This window comes from Dasypus novemcinctus, chromosome 9 (genome assembly GCF_030445035.2).
Source record: "Dasypus novemcinctus isolate mDasNov1 chromosome 9, mDasNov1.1.hap2, whole genome shotgun sequence".
NCBI lineage: Eukaryota > Metazoa > Chordata > Mammalia > Cingulata > Dasypodidae > Dasypus > Dasypus novemcinctus.
In genome coordinates, this window is record NC_080681.1 from 76,930,395 (window position 1) to 76,953,946 (window position 23,552).

The 23,552-nt window shown below is 34.6% G+C and overlaps 1 protein-coding gene across 1 annotated transcript in view; it reads left to right on the top strand.

Annotated features, from left to right (window-relative positions):
- The window catches only part of USP24 (ubiquitin specific peptidase 24), a 149,374-nt gene that overhangs the window by 11,753 nt on the left and 114,069 nt on the right, over positions 1-23,552 (top strand). The window contains exons 2-5 of the mRNA XM_058303514.1: positions 13,201-13,366; positions 14,641-14,708; positions 19,961-20,104; positions 20,777-20,899. Of these exons, the coding sequence (XP_058159497.1) occupies positions 13,201-13,366; positions 14,641-14,708; positions 19,961-20,104; positions 20,777-20,899 (501 nt within the window). The remainder of the gene's footprint in view (positions 1-13,200; positions 13,367-14,640; positions 14,709-19,960; positions 20,105-20,776; positions 20,900-23,552) is intronic.

The window sequence follows — 23,552 nt, forward strand, 5'->3', positions numbered from 1 at the left end:
CTATATTTCCCTAGTAACAGTTGAGGTGTTATATATCATGTAATTTTTTAGAAAATGTCACTTATCTATTGAGCAAGCAGTACTCTCAACATTGAAATTTGTGCCAAGGATGACAGCAAAATTACACTGAGAATTTGTACCCTAAAAACATTTGGTTCATGATATATGCACAGATATAACTGACATCTATAGGGAATAATATATAATAAACAAGTCCTGTTTGCCTTTAATTACTTTGCGCCTCATATGGCTAACGTAGAAAACATTTCCATGGTAAAGGAATTCCAAGCATTTGTTAAGGGAGATCAAAGATCAGAAGCAGTGCGGTTACTTGGATTCACTACAGTGAGTATAATATGGGAGAGAAATATTACTAGTACCTAAAAAAATACATTTTATAAAACAGAAAAGTTATCTTTATAACTGAGAATGTTTCCTGCCCTCCTCTTTCCCTATTCTAGTAAACAAAACTAAAAGTTGTCCGTTTAAGGATTGAAGTTAAGAATTTGTTTTAGAGCTGGAAGGGATCATGGAGAGCTTGTGGTGTTAAATCTTCAGTTTAGACTAGCCCTGTTCCCAATATGTGTTTTGTGCACTTTACCATATTGTGTTTCTGATAGGAGAAAGTCTTTGACTATAGGTCATCTTTAATGTATCCTTTCTTATAAACTTCCTATATTTTGATTACCTTTCCTTTTTTAGATATTAGTTTTGGGGGGGGGGGGTGGCAAATTTGCAGTTGAATTAATTTTCTCCCTCTTAAAGGTGTTTATCTCTTGGTTTATCTTGCTTTTTTATTTAGCATTTTTAACTTTAGCTATTAATAAGTATATAAAAGATGGTGGCCATTGAGAAGAGGTAGACTGAGCGATTGCTATCCTTCTGAAGGTATTGTATCAGTCAGTCTTCTTAGCATCCTTATACTTGTACACCTGCCAAGGATTAACAGCTCCCTGCCTGAATCTGTCTATAGTTGCACATGGATATTGAATACTTAAAAATAAGTTCTAAGACAGAATTAGATTAGTGGTTATGTAGGGCTGGGGAAGGATAGAGGGATTGAGAGGTCACTGCTAAGGGATATGGCGTTTTTCTTTTTGGAGTAAGAAAATGTTCTAAAATTGACCATGGTGATGAATGCACAACTCTGTGCTTATAGTAAAAGCCATTGATTGGACACCCTGGATAGACTGTCTGGTATGTGAATATATCTCAGTAAAACTGCTTTTAGAAAAAAGAAGCTTTAGTCATCAAAATGCAGATCTTTTGAACACTATGCTACCTAATTTAATAGTTTGTTTCAAATGTAAATCCTTTACTTCCTTAAAATTGTGTTTTCTAGATATCAAACCCAGTGATTATCATAAATGCCAGTGGAGGTGTATTATACACTTGTAGGTTTGAAATTAAGTATTTTGCAAGAGAACCTGGAATGGTGTAATAATGCTGAACATACAATACTTGCCTTAGAGTATTTGTTTCAACGAATACAGAAATAAAACAGTGCAAATTGATAGACTCTCAGTGGATGCCTTAGGGGGAAAAACAGCCTTAAAATGTGCTAGGTCCTTTTTTGACTCCCTGGCTATGCACATGTTTTTTTCCCTACCTAACATGCCTTCCTTAATCCTTCTCTCCCCTTGACCATACTGGATCAGGAGATTAATGTGTAGTCCTGTCTCTGTGCAGCAGCCTGAGCCTTGTACTAGATCAGGGGTTCTTAACAAGGGGTTGGTGAGCTTGAATTGAAATTCAAAAAAACGTTATTCTTATAGGGATGTGTTGGTGTGGGTTTGATATATTTATTAAATTATTACACAGTATAGTGTGGACTTAGTAAGGGATCCATGGTTTTCACCTGAACTGGCAAAGGGGTCTTTGTAACAAAAAAGATTAAGAACCCCTTGTGCTAGATCCTTTCTCTACAAAGTAGATTTAACACAGGCTTATGTTTGGCAGAGAAAGATAACAATCAGTCTCATTATTGCAGTCAGATTGCTTTTCTACCACTTTTCCTTTTCCAGTGAGACTCCAAATGCTAACATACTGCATGTACTGTTAATTCAGTTTGGTTAAGGAACTTGATACCTCCATTACACTTCCTTCCGCTCATTCTTCCCCTCCACCTGGTTAAGTCTCTTCTTGAGTTTGAATAGAAACCCACAGATAACTGTTTTCTGTCACCCATACTGAATTGTGAGTCCTTTGAGGGCAGGATCAGGTCTTCTGTATTCCCAGTAAAGTCCAGGATAACACTTGATGTAGAAGGTGCTAAATGAAATCAGAGAATCTGGTTTGGAAAATATTTAATTTGCATCACCTGTTTGGAACACATTTCCTCCATTCCCGTGTACCAAATAGCCTCATTATGCTAATCTTGCCTGAAATACTGTACACCATAGCTAGAAGATAACATAAATATTTTGGTAGTCTTATAGCAGATTTTCGTTGTGGTGCTTACTTTGTATTACTGTTTGTGGGAAGGAACTTTTTTTAAAACTATTGCCAGCACCGTTATAATGGACACCGTTTTGGACGTCGCACATAAAATTTGAGCTTTGGTGTGTACTACTACACTCTTGCTTTGTAAATTTTTTTCTTTAGTGCACGTGGAAAAATAACGCACGCAGGAAAGAGCATAATGGATGCTAAAAAAAACAAACCTTGTTTAAGTCTTTAGTAAAACTGCTAGTCTGTTTTGTTACATGATTTAATTGAACTCTGCTAAAGTAAGAAGATTATATGTTTGGGCTATGCAATTTCTGGAGAGGAATGAGAAAACGTATAATTAAAATATGAAACTGGTTTTTAGTGGTTTTTGTTTCAGATGTCATATTTGTTTCATTTAGCACTACATGACTATAATAATGATTAATGATGTTACTATTAATCCAAGTGATTATAATTTTGAGTATAATAAGTGTAATTTGATATATTCTGAAGTAAAGCTATCGAAGCAGGTTCATTTATTCCACTTCTTTCTCACCCCAATATAAAAGGTGTGTAGAGAGGATTAGGAGGAGGAAAGAAACAGGAGTATGGGAACCATTTGTTCAACAGTGGATTCCTTTGGCTCTAGTCTAACCTCCAAGAATGGAATGCTAAGTAAGGCACAGTCCCTTCTTTTAAGTTCATAACCTATTACAGTGTTTCCCAAGGATGAGTTAGGGGTTAGCCAGAACCAGGTTAGAATCACTTAGGTTGCTCTTTTCAGAATAGCCTGTCACCATGACCCCCCAACTAGCCAAGGAGATTCAGGCAAAATAGAGTATTGGGTTAAAATACTGAATAAAGTATTAGAAGACGAGTGTGTACTATGTCAGCCAGTAATCCAATGTGGCTATAATTTGATGTGTATATTAGATGTATTTTTCCCAAGTTTTTATCTTGAGCATATTCCAACCTACTGAAAAGTCGAAACAAACAGTACAATGAACACCCCCCTGTGTCCCCTTCACTTTGATTCAAAACTAGCAAACATTTTAGTGATATAGTGACCAACTGGTTGTTGAGAAGATCATATAGTTTCAGAGATTAGCAATATTAGAGAAGAAAAAGATTTGAGGCAGAAGAAAGTGTATTTATTCTTTGTGGGTATGGTAAATTTGAATTGCCTTTGGGCACCAAGGTTGAAGGTAGAAAAGAGATAAAGCTTGAAGAGAGGTCGGGCTAATGTTTATTATCTGTCTGTTTGCTAGTCAAGATAGTCAGCCTTTACATGGATTCCTTCTCATATGCTCTTTAATCCTGCAAACAAGGCACTGTTCTCCATTTTTTGTTGAAGAAACTGAGGCACAAGAGGTTTAGAAGCTTATTCAAGGTCACACAACTAGGAAGTGGTGGTGACTGAACCAACATTTAGATCTGTTGTGTAGGAATATATAATACAGGAAATTAAGATGGTAAGCTAATTGCTAATAATAGATAATCTCTTATGTAGACCTGTAGGAACATTAATTAATGAATTGAGAAATAGTAGTGCTTTGAGGGGGAAAAAAAAGAAAAATTTTAATTGGTAATCCTCTTCTACCTTCCCAAGTATTGGTTTTGAGTACACTTACGTAAGGTTTTTGTGGGGTTTTTTTTTGTTGGTTGGTTGTAAAAACATTTTTGTCTCCATTTTTGGAGTGGTACTTTTGGGGGCTGTGCCATTTTAGGAGGAACTGGAATACCTCTAAATCTGCTTAATCTAGCACCTGAGATTTAGAGAAACTTTGACTTGCATTATCTTTCAAGAGCCCCTCAGAAGTATGACCTTGGGTATGTTACTTGTCTTAAATTTGAGCCTCAGTTTGTTTGCTCATCTGAAACAATGAGGATGATAATTCTTACTTCATGGAGTTTGGGGGGGAATTAAATTTGAATATATATGTGCAGTCGTATCTACCCCTGAATTGCTTGGAAAATTATTTAATAAGACTGACCATGTCAAGAATTAATAAAAGTGATTATAAATTAGTGACTTGAGATCCAATGTTCATGTTTTCATGTTTGTCCTTAAACACGATATAAATTGCTTGTTTTAGGTAATAAACATTTTAAATCATTATGGAAAATCATTCTGACACATTTATTTATCTGTACATTGATCAGAAATTCGGAGGTTCCTTTAAGTACATTGTTGGCTAACAGGAAATTCAATAATTGAACTTAGTATTAAAATAAACTTTAAGGAACATTGGCAGTCACTCACCATTAAGTTGAGTAATATTCTTTATCTGTATTTGTTGAGTCAGTGAACAGACAGGAGCTTATCTCTATACAAGCAGGCAGTACCTTCTGGAGTAAATAAAGAAGGCTTAAATTGTAATAATATATCCTTGTAAAGTTCAAGAGCAACCAGTTTTAAAGCTCGGTGAATATAGTTTGCTCCGTGAATATTAAAACTCATTATTAACTTAAAAGCTTGCACAATGGTTTTTTTTTAAAGCTCTTTGCAAGGATTAGGTAAATTACATTTTTTGTGTACTTAGCTCTCAATAAGATATTGCCTGTAATTCATGTTGATTCATCTACAGTTTCAAATGGTAAGTTTTGGGATATGGGTAGTGACACATATATTAACATGTCTAATTGTAAATATAAATAGTACCATGGAGAAAACTATTTTTGTTAAAATAATCTAAGTGTTAAATCTAAAGATCTTTGCTAAACTGTGGGGGCGGATTCACACTCTCCAGTGAGTGCATATATCAATTCATGAAAAACTTTATTTCCAACAACTGAAAGTGCTAAAATTGTCCTTTATGTAAGTTAATAGTAACCCTTATTCTGAACAGTTTACAAATAGATGAAGTTGTTACCACAACTCTGCCTAACATGTGCACAAAGCTATCAAATACTATGGAAGTTACAGAGCCCTTGTTTATAATTCCATTAGTATTTATGGGCATAAAGAAGAGTATATATTTAGGAAATAGCCTGAAATACTGGAGATTTGCATTTATATATCCAACAATGCTAATTGTTTTTATCTTAATCCTAAACGGCCAATTCAATATCATAATGTAACACATTAGCTAATCCGTATTATTTTTTCTTGGATAACTAAATATAGAAGATTCGGTGTTATCAGGAATTTTCAGGCTATTAGTGACATTCATTACCAAGAATTGTTTGCAGAGTTCATTTGTGTTCTGTTTTAGCGCCAGAATTGTTTATCTTTAATAAATGCAATTACGTTAATATTGTAATAATTTTTTAATTATTTTTAAGTAATAAATGAAATTGATGGAATATAATAAAAAGCAGTAAAAGCATTGTCTTAGTCTAAAAGGCTGAAAACACAGGTTTTATTTCTTAATCCATTTAAGAAATAAAATAGTACTGGTTTTAAAGTAATATCTGTGACCCTCTGCCAGAAATGCCCTTTCCCTTAAACATCTTCATCTGTGTTAATATGCACATTCCCATTGCTCGTGTATGGACAAGGACACACACAGGCTGGCTTGGGTCCCCTCCTTCACTCTTCTATATTTTTACATCGTCCTGCTTTTTGAAGATACAAGTTGTGTCTCCATCTCTATCCCTAGCACTAAGCAACTTGTCTAGAACACAGTGAGCTTTCAGTAATTATGTTTCTAATCAATTAGAATCAATGATCATTAATGTTTGTTTGTGTCCCTTGGATTTGGCATCTAATGAGAAAATAGTATTACTTTCCAGAGTTCTTATTAAAAGCCCAATACATATGTCTGTTGGGAGCTGTTTTGCAGTAGGACAATTCCGATCTGCTTTGTGCATGTTCTCTTGCTCAATCAGTAATTTTTGCCAAGGACAGGCTATACCCAAACTATGACTCAAAATATTAAACCAAACTAAATATGGATTCATGTCACTATTTTCCCTCTCTCTGGTGATACTCTGTCTCTGTGTTGGCGGCGGCCGCCTTGAAATATAATGCTGTTCTGTATCATTTGCTAACCCTTGTGTACAGCATGTCTGTCTCTTCCCTCCTTTTTTAAGACCAAGAATATTAACCACTTAGGAGACAACATGAGATTTTTCTCCTGGCAAGTCTTATATTTTTTAAATTGCTGTTTTAAAACTATCTAATGGGCATTGTGTCATATTTTTTTATTGTAGATCACAATACAATTCATTGTGTTTTGACATTCTTAGATGTATTTATATCAATATGTTTAGTGACTATAATCATTGAATTCATTTTTATTAATCAACTTTTTTTCATAACGGCTTTAGACATAGTTTTCATACCGTGAAGTTCACCTTTTTTTCTCCCATTGCAAGTTTGTAGTTTAATGAGTTTGGACAACCACATATAGTTGTATAATCAACCTTCACAATCAGCATGTAGAAAATTTCTATTACTAGAATAGTTCATTCTTGTTCCTTTGCAGTAAATCCCCTTTGCATATCTCCAACCTTTGTTAACCAAAATCTGCTTCCTATTACTAGATATTTGTATAGTCCAAATGTCCTATAAATGGAATCATGCAATATGTAATATTTTGTGCCTGATTTTTTTCACATAGCAAAATATTTTTGACGTCATTTACATAGTAGTTTCCCTCAGTAGTTCTTCCTTTTGATTGCTGCCATTCTCCAGTTTATGGGAATTTGAGATTTTTTTCACCATTACTATTTTTAAAAAGGTGCTGTGTGGATGTACATTCACAGAGTTGTGGAATCATTGCCACTATTTATTTTAGAACATTTTCATCAACCTTGTACCCACTAGCATTCTTTCCCCATTTCCTCCTCCTCTCAGCCTCTGGCAACCAAGTAATCTACTTTCTGTGTCTATGGATTTGCCTGTTCTGACATTTCATATAAATGGAATCACACAATATATGGCTTTTATGTCTGATTTCTTTTATTTAGCATAATGTTTTTGAAGTTCATCCATGTTGTAGCATGTTTCAGTACTTCATTCCTTTTTAGTGCTAAATAATGTTGCATTGTATGGACACATCACATTTTTGTTATCCATTGAATAGTTGATGGACATTTGGGTTTCCACCCTTTGGCTATTAGGAATAATGCTACTATGAACATTCACGTACATGGTTTTATGTGGGCATATGCTTTATTTCTCTTGGGTACATACCTCCTAGTAGAATTACTGTATCATATGTTAACTATAACTAACCTTTTTTTTTTTAATCTGGTTGCGTCATTGTCTTTTTGGTGCGTTGCTTAGCCATGCAAGTCAGGGATGCCCTTTTTTTCCTTTTTTATACCAGAAGGTACCAGGGGATCGAATCGTATTCTCCATATGTTAAACAGGAGCTCAATTGCTTGAGCCACAGCCTCTTCGTATGACTAACCTTTGAGGAACTAACAAATTCTTTTGTAAAGTGCCTGCACCGTTTTATAATTTCTCCACATCCTTATCAATACTTATTGTCTGTCTTTTAGTCATCCTAGTGTGTGTGGTTTTAGTAATTTGAGTCTTCTGTCTTTCTTAGTCAGTCTGCTAAAGATTTATCAATTTTGTTGATTTTTCCAAACAACCAACTTTTGGTTTCATTGATTTTCTTTATTGTTTTTTAATTCTCTCATTAATTTCCATTCTACTCCCTTTTCTTTCCTTTCATTTGCTTTGAGTTTGGTTTTCTTTTCTTTTCCTAGTTTCCTAAGGTGGGAGGTTAGATTATTGATTTGAAATATTTCTTCTTTTTTCTATATAGGCATTTGCAGCTATAAATTTCCCTCTAAGCACTGCTTTGGCTATATCCCATAAGCTTTAATTTCCCTTATTATTTCTTGTTTGACCCATTGATATTTAGAAGTGTGTTGTTTAATTTCCACACATTTTTTAATTCCTCAAATTTCTTTCTGTTATTTCTAGTTTCATTCTGTGGTGATCAGTGAAGATACTTTGTATGATTTCATTCCTTTCAAATTTATTGAGTCTTGTTTTATGACCTAAAATATAGTCTATCCTAGATTATGTGACATGTGTACTTAAAAAAAAATGTATTCTTTGTTGTTGTGTAGAGTGGTCTATAGAATTCAGTTAGTTCTAGTTGGTTTACAGTGTTGTTTAAGTCCTCTGTTCCCTTGGTCATCTTCTGCCTAAGTCTTCTATAATTGAAAGTGATGTATTGAAGTCTTAACTATTATTGTTGAGTTGTGTGTTTCTCTCTTCAATTCTTTCAATTTTTGTTTCATGTAATTTGCATCTCTGTTTTAGGTGCATATTATTAGGTCCTTCTGATGGATTGACCCTCTTATTATTATAAAATAATCCTTTATTTTTTTTTGTCTCTAGTAACAGTTTATGTTGTAAAGTCTATCTTGTGTGTGTGATATTAGTGTATCTTTTTCTGGATATGTAGTGATATTAGTCACTCCAGGTCTCTTTTGGTTACTGTTTGCATGGTATAACTTTTTCCATTCCTTTTTATCTTTCTGCTCTATTGATCTTATTATGAAATGTTTCTTTTTTTCTCTAGTAATATATTTCTTAATGTGTGTTCTGTCTGATAGTAATTTATCTACTCCAGATCCCTTAAGTTTGCATGATATATATTTTTCAGTCCTTTTATTTCAACCATTTGTGTCTTTGAATCCAAAGTGTGTCTGTTGTAGACAGCGTATCATTGAATCATGTTCTTTCATCCATTCTTAGTCTCTGCTTTTAGATTGAAGTGTTTAGTCCATTTACATTTAGTATAATTACTGATAAGGCAGGATTCACATCTGCTGTCTTTGTTCTTGGTGTTCTATATATGTCTTATGTGTTTTCATTCCTCTAACCCTCCATTACTAGCATCTTTTGTATTACATAGATATTTTTTCTAGTTTAACATTTTAATTCCCTTGTTCTTTCTTCACACACACACACACACATACACACACATGTATGTGTGTTTATATTTTCTTAATGCTTGCCTGGGGGATTACAATTCACATCTTAATTTATAATGATCTAGTTTGGATTAATACTATTTGAATTTCAGTAGTGTACAAAAACTTTGTTCCAGTATAGCTTTATTCCCTCCCCCCACCATTGTGCTATTGTTGTCAAACAAATTACATCTTTATAAATTATAAGCCCATTAACATAATTTTATCATTATTGCTTTATGCAGCCATCTTTTATATCAGATACGAGAAGAATTACTACATACTACATTAATATTGCCTTTTTTTAAATTCCCCCTTCCTTGCAACTTGCTTGCTGTCTGCTCTCTGTGTCCATTCGCTGTGCGTTCTTCTGTGTGTCTGTATTTTTATTTATTTCCCCCTCCCCCTTGCAGCTTGCTTGTTGTCTGCTCTCTGTGTCCGTTCACGGTGCATTCTTCTGTGTTTTTACTTGTCTCCCTTTTTGTTGGGTCAGCTTGCTGAGTCAGCACTCCATGGCGCTTGCCAACTGGCGGCACTCCATGGCGCTTGTGGGCCGGGTGGCGCTTGCAGGCCGACAGCCTTCCGTGGTATGCGGGGGAGCCTGCCTTCACAAGGAGGCCCCAGGATGAGAACCTAGGGCCTCCCATGTGGTAGACGGGAGCCCAACTGATTGAGCCACAGCCACTTTCCTAATATTGCCTTTTTATGAGAGAGAATGGTGAGGGGCATGAAGGTGGCATGAGTGGAGTTAAATGCATATTGGTAAGTTTTTACGAAAATGAAAGCTTCTTTAAAGAAAAAGCTTTTACTGGAAAAATATAAAAATGTCTGTCATTTTTTTTCAGTGGTGGGATAAATGGTGCTTTTTATTTTAATATAATTTTGAAATAATTTCAGATTTACAGAAAAGTTGCAAATTGCCCAAATTTCTTTCTATTACAAAGAATTTTTATATCACCTTTAGTCAGGTTCTCCAAATGGTAACATTCTTTCACCTTTGCTTTATTCTCTCTCTCTCTGTATTGGTATGTATTTACATATACATAAATATGGGTGTGTCTGTATATACTTTTTCTTGTTGTTCCTGAACTGTTTGAGAGTAAGTTTTAGACATGATGTCCCATTACCCTTCAATATGTCACTGTATTCTGAAAATGAGAATATTGTCTTACATAACCACAGTATAGTTATCAAAATCAGGAAGTTAACATTGCTCCATTATTAAAATCCTTTGAAGCAAAAAATAAAATAACAAAAAATTCCTGTTTCAATATCCAATCCAGACTTCCATATGGCATTGAACTGCCATCTCTCTCTAGTCCCTGTCAGTCTTCTGGAATTTAGACATTTTTGAAAAATATAGGTTTGTTGTTTTGTGGACTGATCCTTAGTTTAGGTTTCCTCGTGATTAGATTCAGGTTATATATTTTGGGCAGTAATACTATAGAAATGGTATTGTGTCCTTCACAGTGTGTCACTTTAGGAGATACATGCTATTTATTTGTCTCATCACTGATGATGGTATAGATAATTTTTCTCCCCCAAAGAAGCTTTCAGTTTTAATAGCTGCTTGGTACATTTGATGGTTTCATATATTCTTTGATTTATAAAATTACTGATAGGTATCCCGTAGTAAATGACATATAGCCACTTCAGAATCCGCTAACTGAATTTTTGGGTTTTATATACTTTGATTCTTTGAATCTTAACTTGCTAAATTTAAGCATTTAGCAACTATCCAATTTTGAGACAATCTTAAATTCTTTTTTTTTTAATTAATTATTTATTTATTTTTTAAAATTACATAATCTTAAATTCTTTACTCTTTAGATCATCTTGAGATCCTTTAAGCATGATTGTTTTATATACAGTGCTCAAGAATTAAATGAATTTCTGAATTGTTGTGCATCAAACACTCAAATTTCCCCCAAAGATTACGGCTGTAAACATACTTATTCCATCATTTCTCCCTCACCTCACAATTCATATCGTCTTCTACTCTAGTTTTAGGTTTTAATCACCTCGGTTTTTTTATCCTAATTTCATCATTTCATCCCAATTTCATGAGAAACCTGAAAAAAAATAGAGTTTAATTCTTTTAGTTGTCATTAATTTGGAATTGAAACGAGTTTTCTTCCGTGTGCTTTTGTCACTACTGCTTCCAATGTGTATGGTCTTATCCTTAAATGAGATTACAGTTGATTTTTTTTAGGGAGTTTTTTTGGGGGAGGCGGGGTGAGTCCTTTTTAACAGGGTGATAACTAATGGAAAGTCTGGAAATTATCCCATTGATAGTTGAAACTTTGTTTCCTTGAATTATTTTTTCATTTAACAATATTTGTTAAATATACCTGTTTTGTGTTAGGCACCAGGTGCTGGGGATACAGAAGTGAAAAACAGACAGGGCCACACCTTCATAGATGGTGGGAGACAAACATTAAATAAATCGCAAATCACATCTGTGAATAGTGCTGTGAAGAAGAGGTTCAGGATATTAAGAGTATATAACAATTTGAGGAATTTGACCTAGTTTAGAAGTTCTGGAAAGACATTCCTGAAAGATTTAAGGATGTGTAGGAGTTAAGTAGGTGAAAAAAAGTGAAATTGTGAGTACAGGAATACTGTATAAAGTAACCATATTATGCTTATATATTCTGGGGAGAAGGGGTTCAGTGAGACACAGATGAGATGGTTTATTTCTGTTCCATGGTAACTAGGGCCTTAGCTAGAAGACTGGGGATGTGAAGAACAAATATATATATACAGTTGGAGAGACCATTTAGGAAGCTATTGAAATAATCTAGAACAAACGATGGTAGCTTGGGTTATGAAGTAGTTGTGGAGATGGATAATAATAGAGGAATTTGGGAGAGATTTAGGAGGTCGAATCAACAGATCTTGGGGATGGGAAAGGGAGAGCAAGCTTTAAGAAGGATTCCCTGGTTTCTGGCTCCTGCTGCTAGGTGAATGTGGTGCCTTTCACTGGGATGGAGAACCCAGGGTGTGTGGAGGGGGGAGGGTACCATAATTTGGGTTGGAGCATGCATTGAATTTGAGAATACTTTGAGATGGTCAAGAGAAGATGACCAGTAGGCAGTTGCATATGTGTGTGTAAAGCTCAGAGGAGGTGTCTACACCAGGGATAGATATTGAGGAGTTATCTGCAGATAGAAGGTAATTGAGATTTGGGGTGTGGATGAGATTATCCAAGGAGATAGTCTGAAGTGGGAAGAGAAGAGGGCCTGGCACTGGGGTTTGAGGCACTCCTATTCGATGGCCTGGAAGAGCAGGGTGGGCCAGAAGAGAAGACAGGATAGGAATGTCAGACCCGTGGGAGGAGAACAGAGAAGTCTGCTGTCCTGGGAGGTAAGGGAAGAGTCAAGATAGCATTTCAGAAAGAGTGGGCAGAAGGTAAGTACTCCTGAGAAGTAAAATAAGGACTGAGAAAGTCAGTTCTTTGGCCACCTTTAACAGCAGGCACTTTGGGAGAATAGGGACTGTGGAATCCAGATTGGTGTTGTGTGAGGAGTGAGTGAGTGGTAAGGAGATGGAGATAACAGATTAGAAAACCCTGTGGAAAAATTTATTACCTCAGTGAAAAAAAGAGGGGAGGATGATAGGAAAGCTGCTGGTAAAGGTAGTTTTGATATTTTTAATGAGAAATCGAGAGTTAATTTTGAAGAAAGGAATGAGGTCACCTTCTAAGAGAGGAAGTAGGATGCCAGAATAATTGAGCTTTGAGATAGTCTTGGTGAAAGATATGATAAGAAGTGAATCCAGGTTGTTGGTATTAATAGTTAACATTGATTGTATTTGCCCTCTGTTAAATTTTAAAATAATCACCAATTAGTTTATTTGCTTTTTATCTTAATCCCTTTTTGTCAGAAGAATGATGAAAATGGAAACTGCTCAGGGGAAGGAATTGAATTCCCTACCACAAATTTGTATGAATTGGAAAGCCGTGTTTTGACTGATCATTGGTCCATTCCTTACAAGCGAGAAGAATCACTAGGCAAATGCCTGTTGGCTTCTACCTACCTAGCAAGACTTGGTAAGTTTTCAGACCTCAGAGCACATTAAAAATTTTTTTGTTAGGAGGCCTGAGTTTAATCTTAGTTCTTGTCATTCCCTATCTATGTAATCCTGGACAGATCACTTAATCTCTTTGTTTATCCCTTGTGGAATAAAAGCTTTGAACTAAATCTTCTTTTTTCTTCCAGCTCTATTAGAATATAAAACTCTTTAAATTATAACTGAAAAGCACTTTAGAAATTGACATGTACTTTTTCCACAGAAACTTGTAGCACTTTAAATTAAGGCTTAATTCAGCAGCTTAGTATTTTTTTTTTTACAGAAAGAAAATAATATTTATTTAACATTTTAGTGCTTATTAAGTGCCTGGCACTTTCCTAAGTACTTTATAAATATTAAACTAGTAGAGGGAAAATATCACTAGGTTGAGAGTATGAGTGTCAATATAAGGAAACATCTATCAAAACTATAAAAAAGAAAATTTATTTTTCATATTGAATTCTATTATAAGATAAATTGGTCCACTTTATGTAATTTTTTTTTCTTATTGAAGGTGTGCAGAGTTTACCACCATGATTAAATATGAGGCACATCAAAAGGAAGTATTTTTACTAAGATTTCAGTTTAACCACAGACAACATGCTTTTATGGTTGTATATAATACTGGCTTCTCAGCAGCAGCATTTATTAATGCCTCCTAACGTCTAGATACTGTGCTATGCAGTGGATCTGAATTTCTTAAAAAATGTGTTCAGTAGTATTCTCAATGATAAGCAGAATATATTATTGAGTTTTTTAAAAATGTCTTCCTTCCAAAGAATGATTTTACAGTGAATTCATTCATTTACTTTGCAGGGATTTATTTATCCCTTATTATGTGCCAGGGTCAATTCTTTGTATATTATTACACAGAATTCATCAGTGTTCCAAGAAGGGTAATTTTGGCATTTGTTGAGTATATCTGTATTTTGTAGAGCTATTTAGGAAAACAACAATGGCTAGCAAGTAGCTGCTATTGGTGTTTTATTAACTAATCAGATCATTGAATATATTCTGATATGGAAACATCAGTTCAGACATTTCAGGACTAATTAATATTTATGTAGTCTAATGCTGAGTTATTTTTCAACCTGTTCCTTCATCAGAAAGTAATATATTCTGCTTTTAATAATCCCTTAAGAATCAAGGTTTCTATGATAAATACTTTCAAGTGTATGAATTTGAAGTGATACATGATTTCTACAAACAACTTAAAATCTAAATAAGGTATATTGTTTCATTTATTTTACTAAGGTCTTTCTGAATCTGATGAGAATTGTAAAAGATTTATGGATAGGTGTATGCCTGAAGCATTTAAAAAGGTAAGAAAATATACTCTGATATTTTTGGTGGTGGTGAAGGTAGGTTTTTTTATTTCTGATTTTTATGTATGAGATCAGTTTATGAATCTTGTTCGATGAGGAATCGTATAAGAAATAAGTAACTTGAACTTGGGGCTTATAAATGATTTCTTTTATATTCAGTTGTTTGCATGTGTCTTTGGTTAATGTAACTTTTACTTCCTGTTATTTAATTAGGTTAAGATAATTATACTAAGAAATTATTCATTTTAGTAAACTAAGGATTGTGGCTCTTAGAAAATATTTATTTACCAAAAATAAAACTCTTTTTCTTTTAAGAGGTACTGGGTTTCAGTACATGAAAATTCACTTACACTTATGATATATGTACTTTTCTATATGCATATAATATGCAATAAAAATTTAAAAGTAAACAGAAAAAAAAAAGGTACTGGGGATTGAACCTGGGTCTTCATACATGCAAAGCAGGCACTCAACCACTGAGCTACCACTGCTCCACATAAATAAGCCATTTTATACTTATTGGTTTACCAAGACAGAAACAGGCATTTTAAGCTACTGAAAATTTGACTGGATCAGGTCTCCTACTAGCAAAATGGCATCTATATGGCAGCATCTCTATCAGAGGTAGTGTTTCCCTGTTCTAGTAACATCTCTTATAAAGCAAGTTTTCTTAGCAGTGTGAATAGGAGATGGCAATAACCAAGTTTCTACAAGCATTCTGACTCAGCATAATGCACTTTTCAGTACATAAATCTTGAATTCTTACTAAAGCAGGGACTTTGTCATAGACGCTATTATTTTCTCAGTGTACAACCAAGTGCCTAGCTCATAGAGAGAGCTCCTTGGTAAATCTTTGTTGAATGAATAATCTCCTGCTGTCTTGCATATCTGGGCTTTACATCTGTTTTTGTCCTGTATGCAAGTAAGTCATTAGAACTGTAGATGGATAAAGTTTTGTGTTTACTTAAAACCCAGTAAAACAAACTGTTCATGTGCAAATGGTTATTCTCATCTGCGTTTTAGTGGATAGACTCACCCTTGATTCTAGGCTTAAAAAAATAAAATTACTTATTTTTGAAAATTTGGGGAAAACATTTTCTAATTATCACTTTTGGGAGCAATTATATGGAATCAAGATTTATCTTCATTTTGATGAATTCATCTAACAATTTTGTGATTTTAAATTGTTTTAAATGTTTAAGAATTGTAGCTTTTTATTTAATTTTTAATTTTAAAAAATTTTTAGTACCAGGGATTGAACCCAGGACCTCCTGCCTGTGAAACAAGCACTCAACCACTGAACTACACCTGCTCTGCTCCCTGTGTAGCTTTTTTAAAATAGCAAAATGTTTGTAACGTAACATGTGGCACGATTTATAGTGCACATATAACTATAGAGAAAGAAAATGTTTATTCAGAGTCATAGAATATAACTTATTAGTCTAAGAAAAGACACTTTATGCTAATCTTCTCCAGATCCAGAAAACCCTTTATCAGGAAAGTTCACCAGAGAGGTGCCTTTTTGCGCTATAACTCTTCACAAAAGTGCTTCAAAGAACTATTTAATATAATGCCCTCAGCTACTAGTAACAGTTTGTACAATAAAAGGTCACATAAAGAAACCTTGTTTGTGTTTTTTTCTGTAAAACTACAAGCATGCAAGCACCTTGCAATGTGTTTTTTAACATTTTTTATGTAAAGCCGTGTATAGGTATACCTTGGAGATAGTCCAGGTTTGGTTCCAGACCACTGCAATAAAAGCGGATATCACAATAAATAAGTCACATGAATTTTTTTAGTTTCCAAATGCATATAAAACTTACGTTTATACAGTTTGGTAGTCTATTCAGTGTGCAATAGCATTATATTTAAAAAACAAAACAATGTGCATACCTTAATTTATTAAAAAATAATATTCTTTCTATTTTTTAAAAGGTACTTAGATTACATAAATGTTATACCAGAAATATAGGGATTCCCATATGCCCCACTCCCCACATCTCCCACACCCTCCCACATAAACGTCTTTCATTAGTGTTGCACATTCGTTGTAATTGATAAACACATCCTGGGGCTTTGCCACTGAGAATGGGCCATAGTTGACATTGTAGTTTGCACTCTTTCCCACACAATTGTGCATGTTATGGGAAGATAAAAAATGGCCTATGTCTGTCGTTGCAATGCATACCTTAATTTTAAAATGTTTTATTGCTAAAAAATATTTTTACTGGTGGAATGTCTTGCCTCAGTGTTGATAACTGCTGACTGATCAAGGTAGTGGGTGCTGAAGTTTGGGGTAGCTATAGCAGCTGTGGCAATTTCTTAAATGGAGGTAATGAAGTTTGCCACATCAGCTCTTCCTTTCACAAAAGACTTCTCAGTGGTATATGATGCTTTTTTATAGCATTTTACCCACAATTGGACTTTTTTCAGAATTGGAGTTAATCCTCTCAAACCCTGCTTTATCAACTAAGTTTATGTAATTTTCTAAATTCTTTGTTTTCATTTCAACAGTGTTCACAGCATCTTCTAGTAGGTTCCATCTCAAGAAACCACTTTCTTTGCTCATCCCTAAGAAGCTACTCCTCTGTTCAAGTTTTATTATGAGATTACAGCAATTCAGGCACATCTTTAGGCTCCATTTCAAATTCTAGCTCTCTTGCTATTTCCACCACATTGCTTTTCAGGTTTTCAGTTTACTTTGCTTAGATCCATCAGAGATAACAGTAAGGCACCTGTAGCCCTATGAAATGTATTTCTTAAATATCTAAGGCACCTGTAGCATTATGAAATGTATTTCTTAAATAATAAGACTTAAAAATTGAAATAACTCTTTGATCCATGGGCTGCAGAATTGGATATTGTGTTAGCAGGCATGAAAACAACATTAACCTTGTACATCTCCAGAGCCCTTGTGCATTGTCAATGAGCAGTCATATTTTAAAAGGAATCTCCTTTTCTGAGTAGTAGGTCTCAACTCAGACTTAAAACATCTAGTAAACCATGTTGAAAGCAAATGTGCTGTCATCCTGGCTTTGTTCTATTTATAGAGCACAGGCAGAGTATATTTAGCATAATTTTTAAGATCCCTAGGATTTGGGGAATGGTAAATGAACATTGATTTTAACTTAAAGGCACCAGCTGCATTGTCCGCCAACAAGAGAGTCAGCCGGTCTTTTGATGCTTTTAAGCACAGTAAAAACGAAGTCTGCCTGTATGTTAAATTTTCATAGTTTAGAGCAATTACAAAGATCCACCATCAATTAGGCATACTTCCTTTTATTAGATGAGAAAAACTATAGAATTTTGTGTCCTTTTTAGGCTTGGCCACCAGAAAACTCAGTAGTATCTGAAATAATTGCTGTTGCTTACTTTAGCTATGTTATGTCATTTAATGACCCTCGGTTTACCCTCTGCCCCCTAGGCTTTTCTTAAGCTCCCTCACAGTTTTTTAGAAGTAGCAAGTGATTGCAAGAATGAGGTTCCTATGCAATAGGAGCTTTGCTGTCACTTCCACTTCCTTCACCTTTTGCCTTTTGGCCTGCCTAGGTTCTTTATTGATGTATTCAAGCAGAGAAAAAAATGTAGGTTTAGCCATTATGCATGGTTTTGTTTAAACCTTGTGAACATCTTCCCCAAAGGCGCTGCCTGTCTTTCCCCACCTCTTCTAGGAGGTAGACAAAACTCCATTTTCAGAGGAAAAACTAACAAATGAGGTGGAAGCAGAGGGAGTAGGACTTAATCCACACGATTTCTTCCTGTCAACACACAAAGCTTCTTAAATGTTCATCTCCTGCTTTATTTTGTGTTACTATTGAATTTTTTTTAAGTATAGGAGGATTATATAGTCAGACAAAAAAATTATTTAAAAATAGGAACTCCTTGATATATATAAAATCAGTCTTATGGATTTTACCCATTTGAGCAAATAGTGCAGCTAATTAGTATTTAGAAAATTTGGAATTGAGTTTTCTCTCTGCAGCCATACATGTTTGGTCTCTTTTGGAGCCTCAGTGTAGCCAAGATGAAGTTTTTATTGCACATTTTTTCCCTCTGAAAGGAAATGTTACCAAAAACTTTAAACCACCATACCAATTTGTCATTATTTTATTAAATGAAATTCTTTGATTCTTCCCCATTCTGTGTTTTGGCTGTTATTCTGGAATTTCACTTCCCTAAAGACTAGAAGACTAAAGATTGAGGGCCATCCATTGATGGTGATTTTAGATTCATCTATGTGCCTTTCCCTCCTTTTTAATGCATATAAGATGCCGTTGATCTAAAGATGCTTTTTTTTTCTTTTTTTTTTTTTTTACGAGGTATCAGGGATTGAACCTGGGAAGGACCTCATACATGGGAAGCAGGTGCTCAAACTCTGAGCTATATCTGCTCCCCAAGATGCATTATTATTTTGTATTTTATATTTATGTTAGAGAAAAATATTTGCTAAGTAAACTGTGTTACAGTTTCTTATCACTTAAAAGGAGCTATTGTAGCTTTTAGTCATTTTAGATTTTAGGTAACATTAGAACTGAATGTTACCTTTGTATATACCAAAAAGGAAAATATAAGGGAAATAAATTGGTAAAGGTGTTTCTAAAACTTTTTCATATTGAGTCCTGCTGCCATCTGGCCAACAGATAGCTTTATGGGAAAATGCAATCCTTTCTCTGAGATGTGAAAAAAAGGTGAAAAGAAAATGTGTTTTGAAATTGATAAAATATAGCATTTGTTTCTTAGAATCCAGAAATATTGATTAATAATGATAGGCATCAGGTTATGATAATAATGTCTTTCTGTTTATAAAATGTTTTCATATCTTTTGATCCTCATAACATCTGTATGAAGTGGGTAGGAATTATGCCTCTTTAGAGATGAGAGAACTGAGCCTCTGAGAACTAAGGTAAGTTTATCCAAGGCCATGCAACTAGAAAACCATAGTACCAGGAATTATCTCAGTGTTTTGATTGGTCTACACCACTTGACCTCCCCTAGTAAGTATGAAAAGTAGAGGAGCAAATAAACATTTTCATTTAAACAAGAAAATTTGTTTTTCTTTAATGTAAGGAAATTAAAATTCAAAACAAAATAAAACTCTGGGTTGACTATGAAATAAATGAGCAAATAGACTACAACTATCAGTCTTTTAAAGCAAGTCATCTGCATAAAAATAAGTGTTATGAACAGATAAACTATGGATGTATATTCTTTTCAAGTTATACTCTAGATTGTCCTTTATGTTTTTGTAGCTCCTGACATCAAGTGCTGTTCATAAGTGGGGTACTGAAATTCATGAAGGAATCTACAACATGTTGATGCTATTGATAGAACTAGTTGCAGAGAGAATAAAACAAGATCCAATTCCCATTGGCCTCCTGGGTGTGCTTACAATGGTACAGTATCTCCAGAATGAAGTACTTTGTGTTTTGATGTTGTTTAAAATACCTGCCATCCTCTGACTTATAATTAATAATGAGTGATAATGATTTATTTTATCATTAAAGATATTAATTTCGCTCTTAGAATTCTTGCTTTTTATTTTGAAAGCGGAACATCTGATCTGTGTTTTCAGTTTCTAATTTTAATAGCTTTTCAGCTTGTAGAATGAGCAAGTAACTTTCCTTTATTTCTCCCTTACTAGTCACATCATCTATTCTGTCACATAGGATGTTCATTCAATTTGGCTTTTAACCTTTTTCTCTTGGCAGCTAATAGCATCTGCATGAAGAAAGGTCACTCATGTTTTTTTCCCTCCTAACTTATGTCTTTACTGTCTCTATTGCCCACTTCTGCCTGTAGCAATCTTAGTATTTCTGGAGCTTTGGCATCACAGTACTTTGAATGAGACCTCTCATCCTCTTACATCCTTTTCTTCCCTCTCGGCAAACTTTGAGAAGGACAAGAGAGTACCACACTAGTTGTTTGCTTGTCTGCACTCGCTAAGGAATATGCATTGTGGGTATTCTTGAAGGAGGCCAGGGCTTTATTTTTGTCTTCTTTTTTAATGTTAATATGTTTTGCTATAGAAATAGGTAATAATGTTTCTCTGTTCTCTTTGAATCTAGGCTTTCAATCCTGATAATGAATACCATTTTAAAAACAGAATGAAAGTGTCTCAAAGGAATTGGGCAGAAGTGTTTGGAGATGGAAATATGTTTGCTGTTTCACCTGTATCTACTTTCCAAAAGGTAAAGGATTTTGTTTCATCTTTTTAAAGAGTGTGTATTGAAAAAGCAATTTTTCTGTGCTATAAAAATGGCATTTTATAAAGAAGGATTAAAACAATCTATGGCAAATGACAGATATTTCCTATGGTTCTAAAATTTCTTAAATTTTTTCAACCATTGCATATTTTTCCATAGTTATAAACTAACATCATGAAGACTTTAATAGATTTGAAATGATGCTGAGTGAAATGAGAAATGACCTCATGACTTCAGTGCTGTTTATCAGATTACCAGAACCTAAGTTTAATTGATGTTCCAGTTTCTTAGAGATGTTTGAGAGACTAGGACATTTGAAATGCATTGAAATGACTAATTGTACCTGGAGAGAATAATCTAAAGTACATAAAGTATATATAATCTCATGTATAACTTTCTTTTAAACCCCATAAGCATAAAATATTTTGCTTTTTCAGGCCCAGAACTTATATTTTAGTTTTGTGTTTAAATGTCTACAGTTTGCCAAAAACATTATAACCGCAAGAAGTACATAATCTAAAGAATCCTTTGGTTCAGACACTCAGATTTTTTAAACAATTTGGAAGAAGTTAATTTAGTAGATAGAAAACTTGTCCATTGCTTTAGTAGAAGCAGAAATTTAATTCAACAATCATTTATTGACATTCATATGTGTCTGGCATCGTTCTAGGCTTTGGAGATATCAATGAACTAGTCCTTGCCCTTTAACATAAAGAAGAAGAAAAAACGTGGTTCCTAGCTTACAGTATAGTGGAAGAAATTTTTAAAAGATTACATGATAAACAATTGGTGAAATTAGAATAATATGTATAATGTATTAACTACAGAGGAAAGAATATGGGGATCAGGCAATACTCCAGAGAGGAGGTAAAAACTGAGTGGAAAGGCTTTGAGTATATACTTTAGAATCTAATTACCACAACGGCTCTGAATCAGGTGATATTTTCAGTCCCATCTCATAGATGAGAAACTGAGGTACATGAAGGTTAAGTAACTTGCCCGAGTACATGTACATACTTACTGGAAAAACCTGAACAGTCCAGCCTCAGAGTCTACCATATACTGTGCTGTTTCCCAAAATATTAAAATCGTCTTTTCAGGTTAATTATGTGGGTGAAATGACAAGTGTATATAAAAACACTGAACATGGTGGTTTACCATCATAAGTGTGCAGCAAATGTCTCTTCCTCTCAGTTTATACATGCAACAGCTGAAACCCGGAAAGGTTCAGATTTTATTTCCTCTCATTACCGTGGAGGAATTATTTCTCCTACAAAGACCCTAGATCCCCTCTCATTGCCTTCTCAGGCTGTTGCCTTTTCAGGCATTTTACTCCTTAAGTTTTCTGTTCTTTCTTTGGTATCCTCAGTCTTTTCCTTTCTATTGGATCATTCCCATTAGTATACAACCTGCTCTAATATTTCTCAGCTCTGGAAATTCTGCCTTTGATACCACATCCCCCTCTAGCTTCGGCATGGTTCTCTGCTCTCAATCACACCCATACCTTATGAAAGACTCCATGTTCTTCCTTTCTAGTGCTCTTTTTGTGGTTACCTTAAAATTTTTAACTTATTAACCAAAGAAAATAAATTTCATCCATATCTTATATCTACTGAGCAGTTCATAAATACCTTAGAGTATTTTGTGTGATCACCCCCTTCCTAGCTCATTTATTATTTCTTTATCATGATTGTGGTTTATGTCTTAGTTCTCCTATCTTTTTTACCCTGTAAAATAGATACTGTCATTATTATTTTATACTGAGTTTGACTTACCCATATTTAATGACTTACATAATCTCTGTGTACCATTCTTTTTGCATCTCAGACCTTCCATTGGGATTTTTCTTCTCCATGAAGTGTATCCTATAAAGTATCCTTAATAAGAGTCTGTTGGTGGATAAATCTTTGTCTTTGATGACTTGAACTTTACTTTATTTCCCCTTCCTTGAAGAATATTTTCACTGGGTTTTAAATTCTAGGTTGAATATTGAATATTGAAGACATCATTCTCCTGTTTCCTGGCTTTGATTGTTGCTGTTGAGAAATAGGCTGGTCGTCTGTTGTTCCTTTGTAAGAAGTCTTTTTTCCGTCGTTGTTTTCTTTTAAGATGTATTTTTTATTTATTTCTCTCCCCTTCCTTAGTGTACACTCCCCCCCCCCCCCCATTCTCTGCTCTTTGTGTCCATTTGCTTTGTGTGTTCTTCTGTGTTGACTTGGATTCTTGTCAGCAGCACCGGGAATCTGTGTCTCTTTTTTTTGTGTGTGTCATCTTGCTGTGTCAGCTCTCCATGTGCAGTGCCACTCCTGGGCAGGCTGAACTTCTTTGGTGCAGGGCAGCTCTCCATACGGGCACACTCCTTGTGCTTGGGGCTCCCTTACGTGGGGGACACCCTGTGTGGCATGGCACTCCTTGCACACATCACCACTGCACGTGGGCCAGCTTACCACATGGGTCAAGAGGCCCTGGGTTTGAACCCTGGACCTCCCATCTGGTAGGTAGATGCTCTGTCAGTTGAGCCAAATTCACTTCCCTTCCATTGTTTTTTGAAATCCCCTCTTTCTTTTTGATGTTTAGTAATTTCACTCTCATGTGATTAACCAAGTTATTCTTTTTACTTAATACTACTTCAGATTCA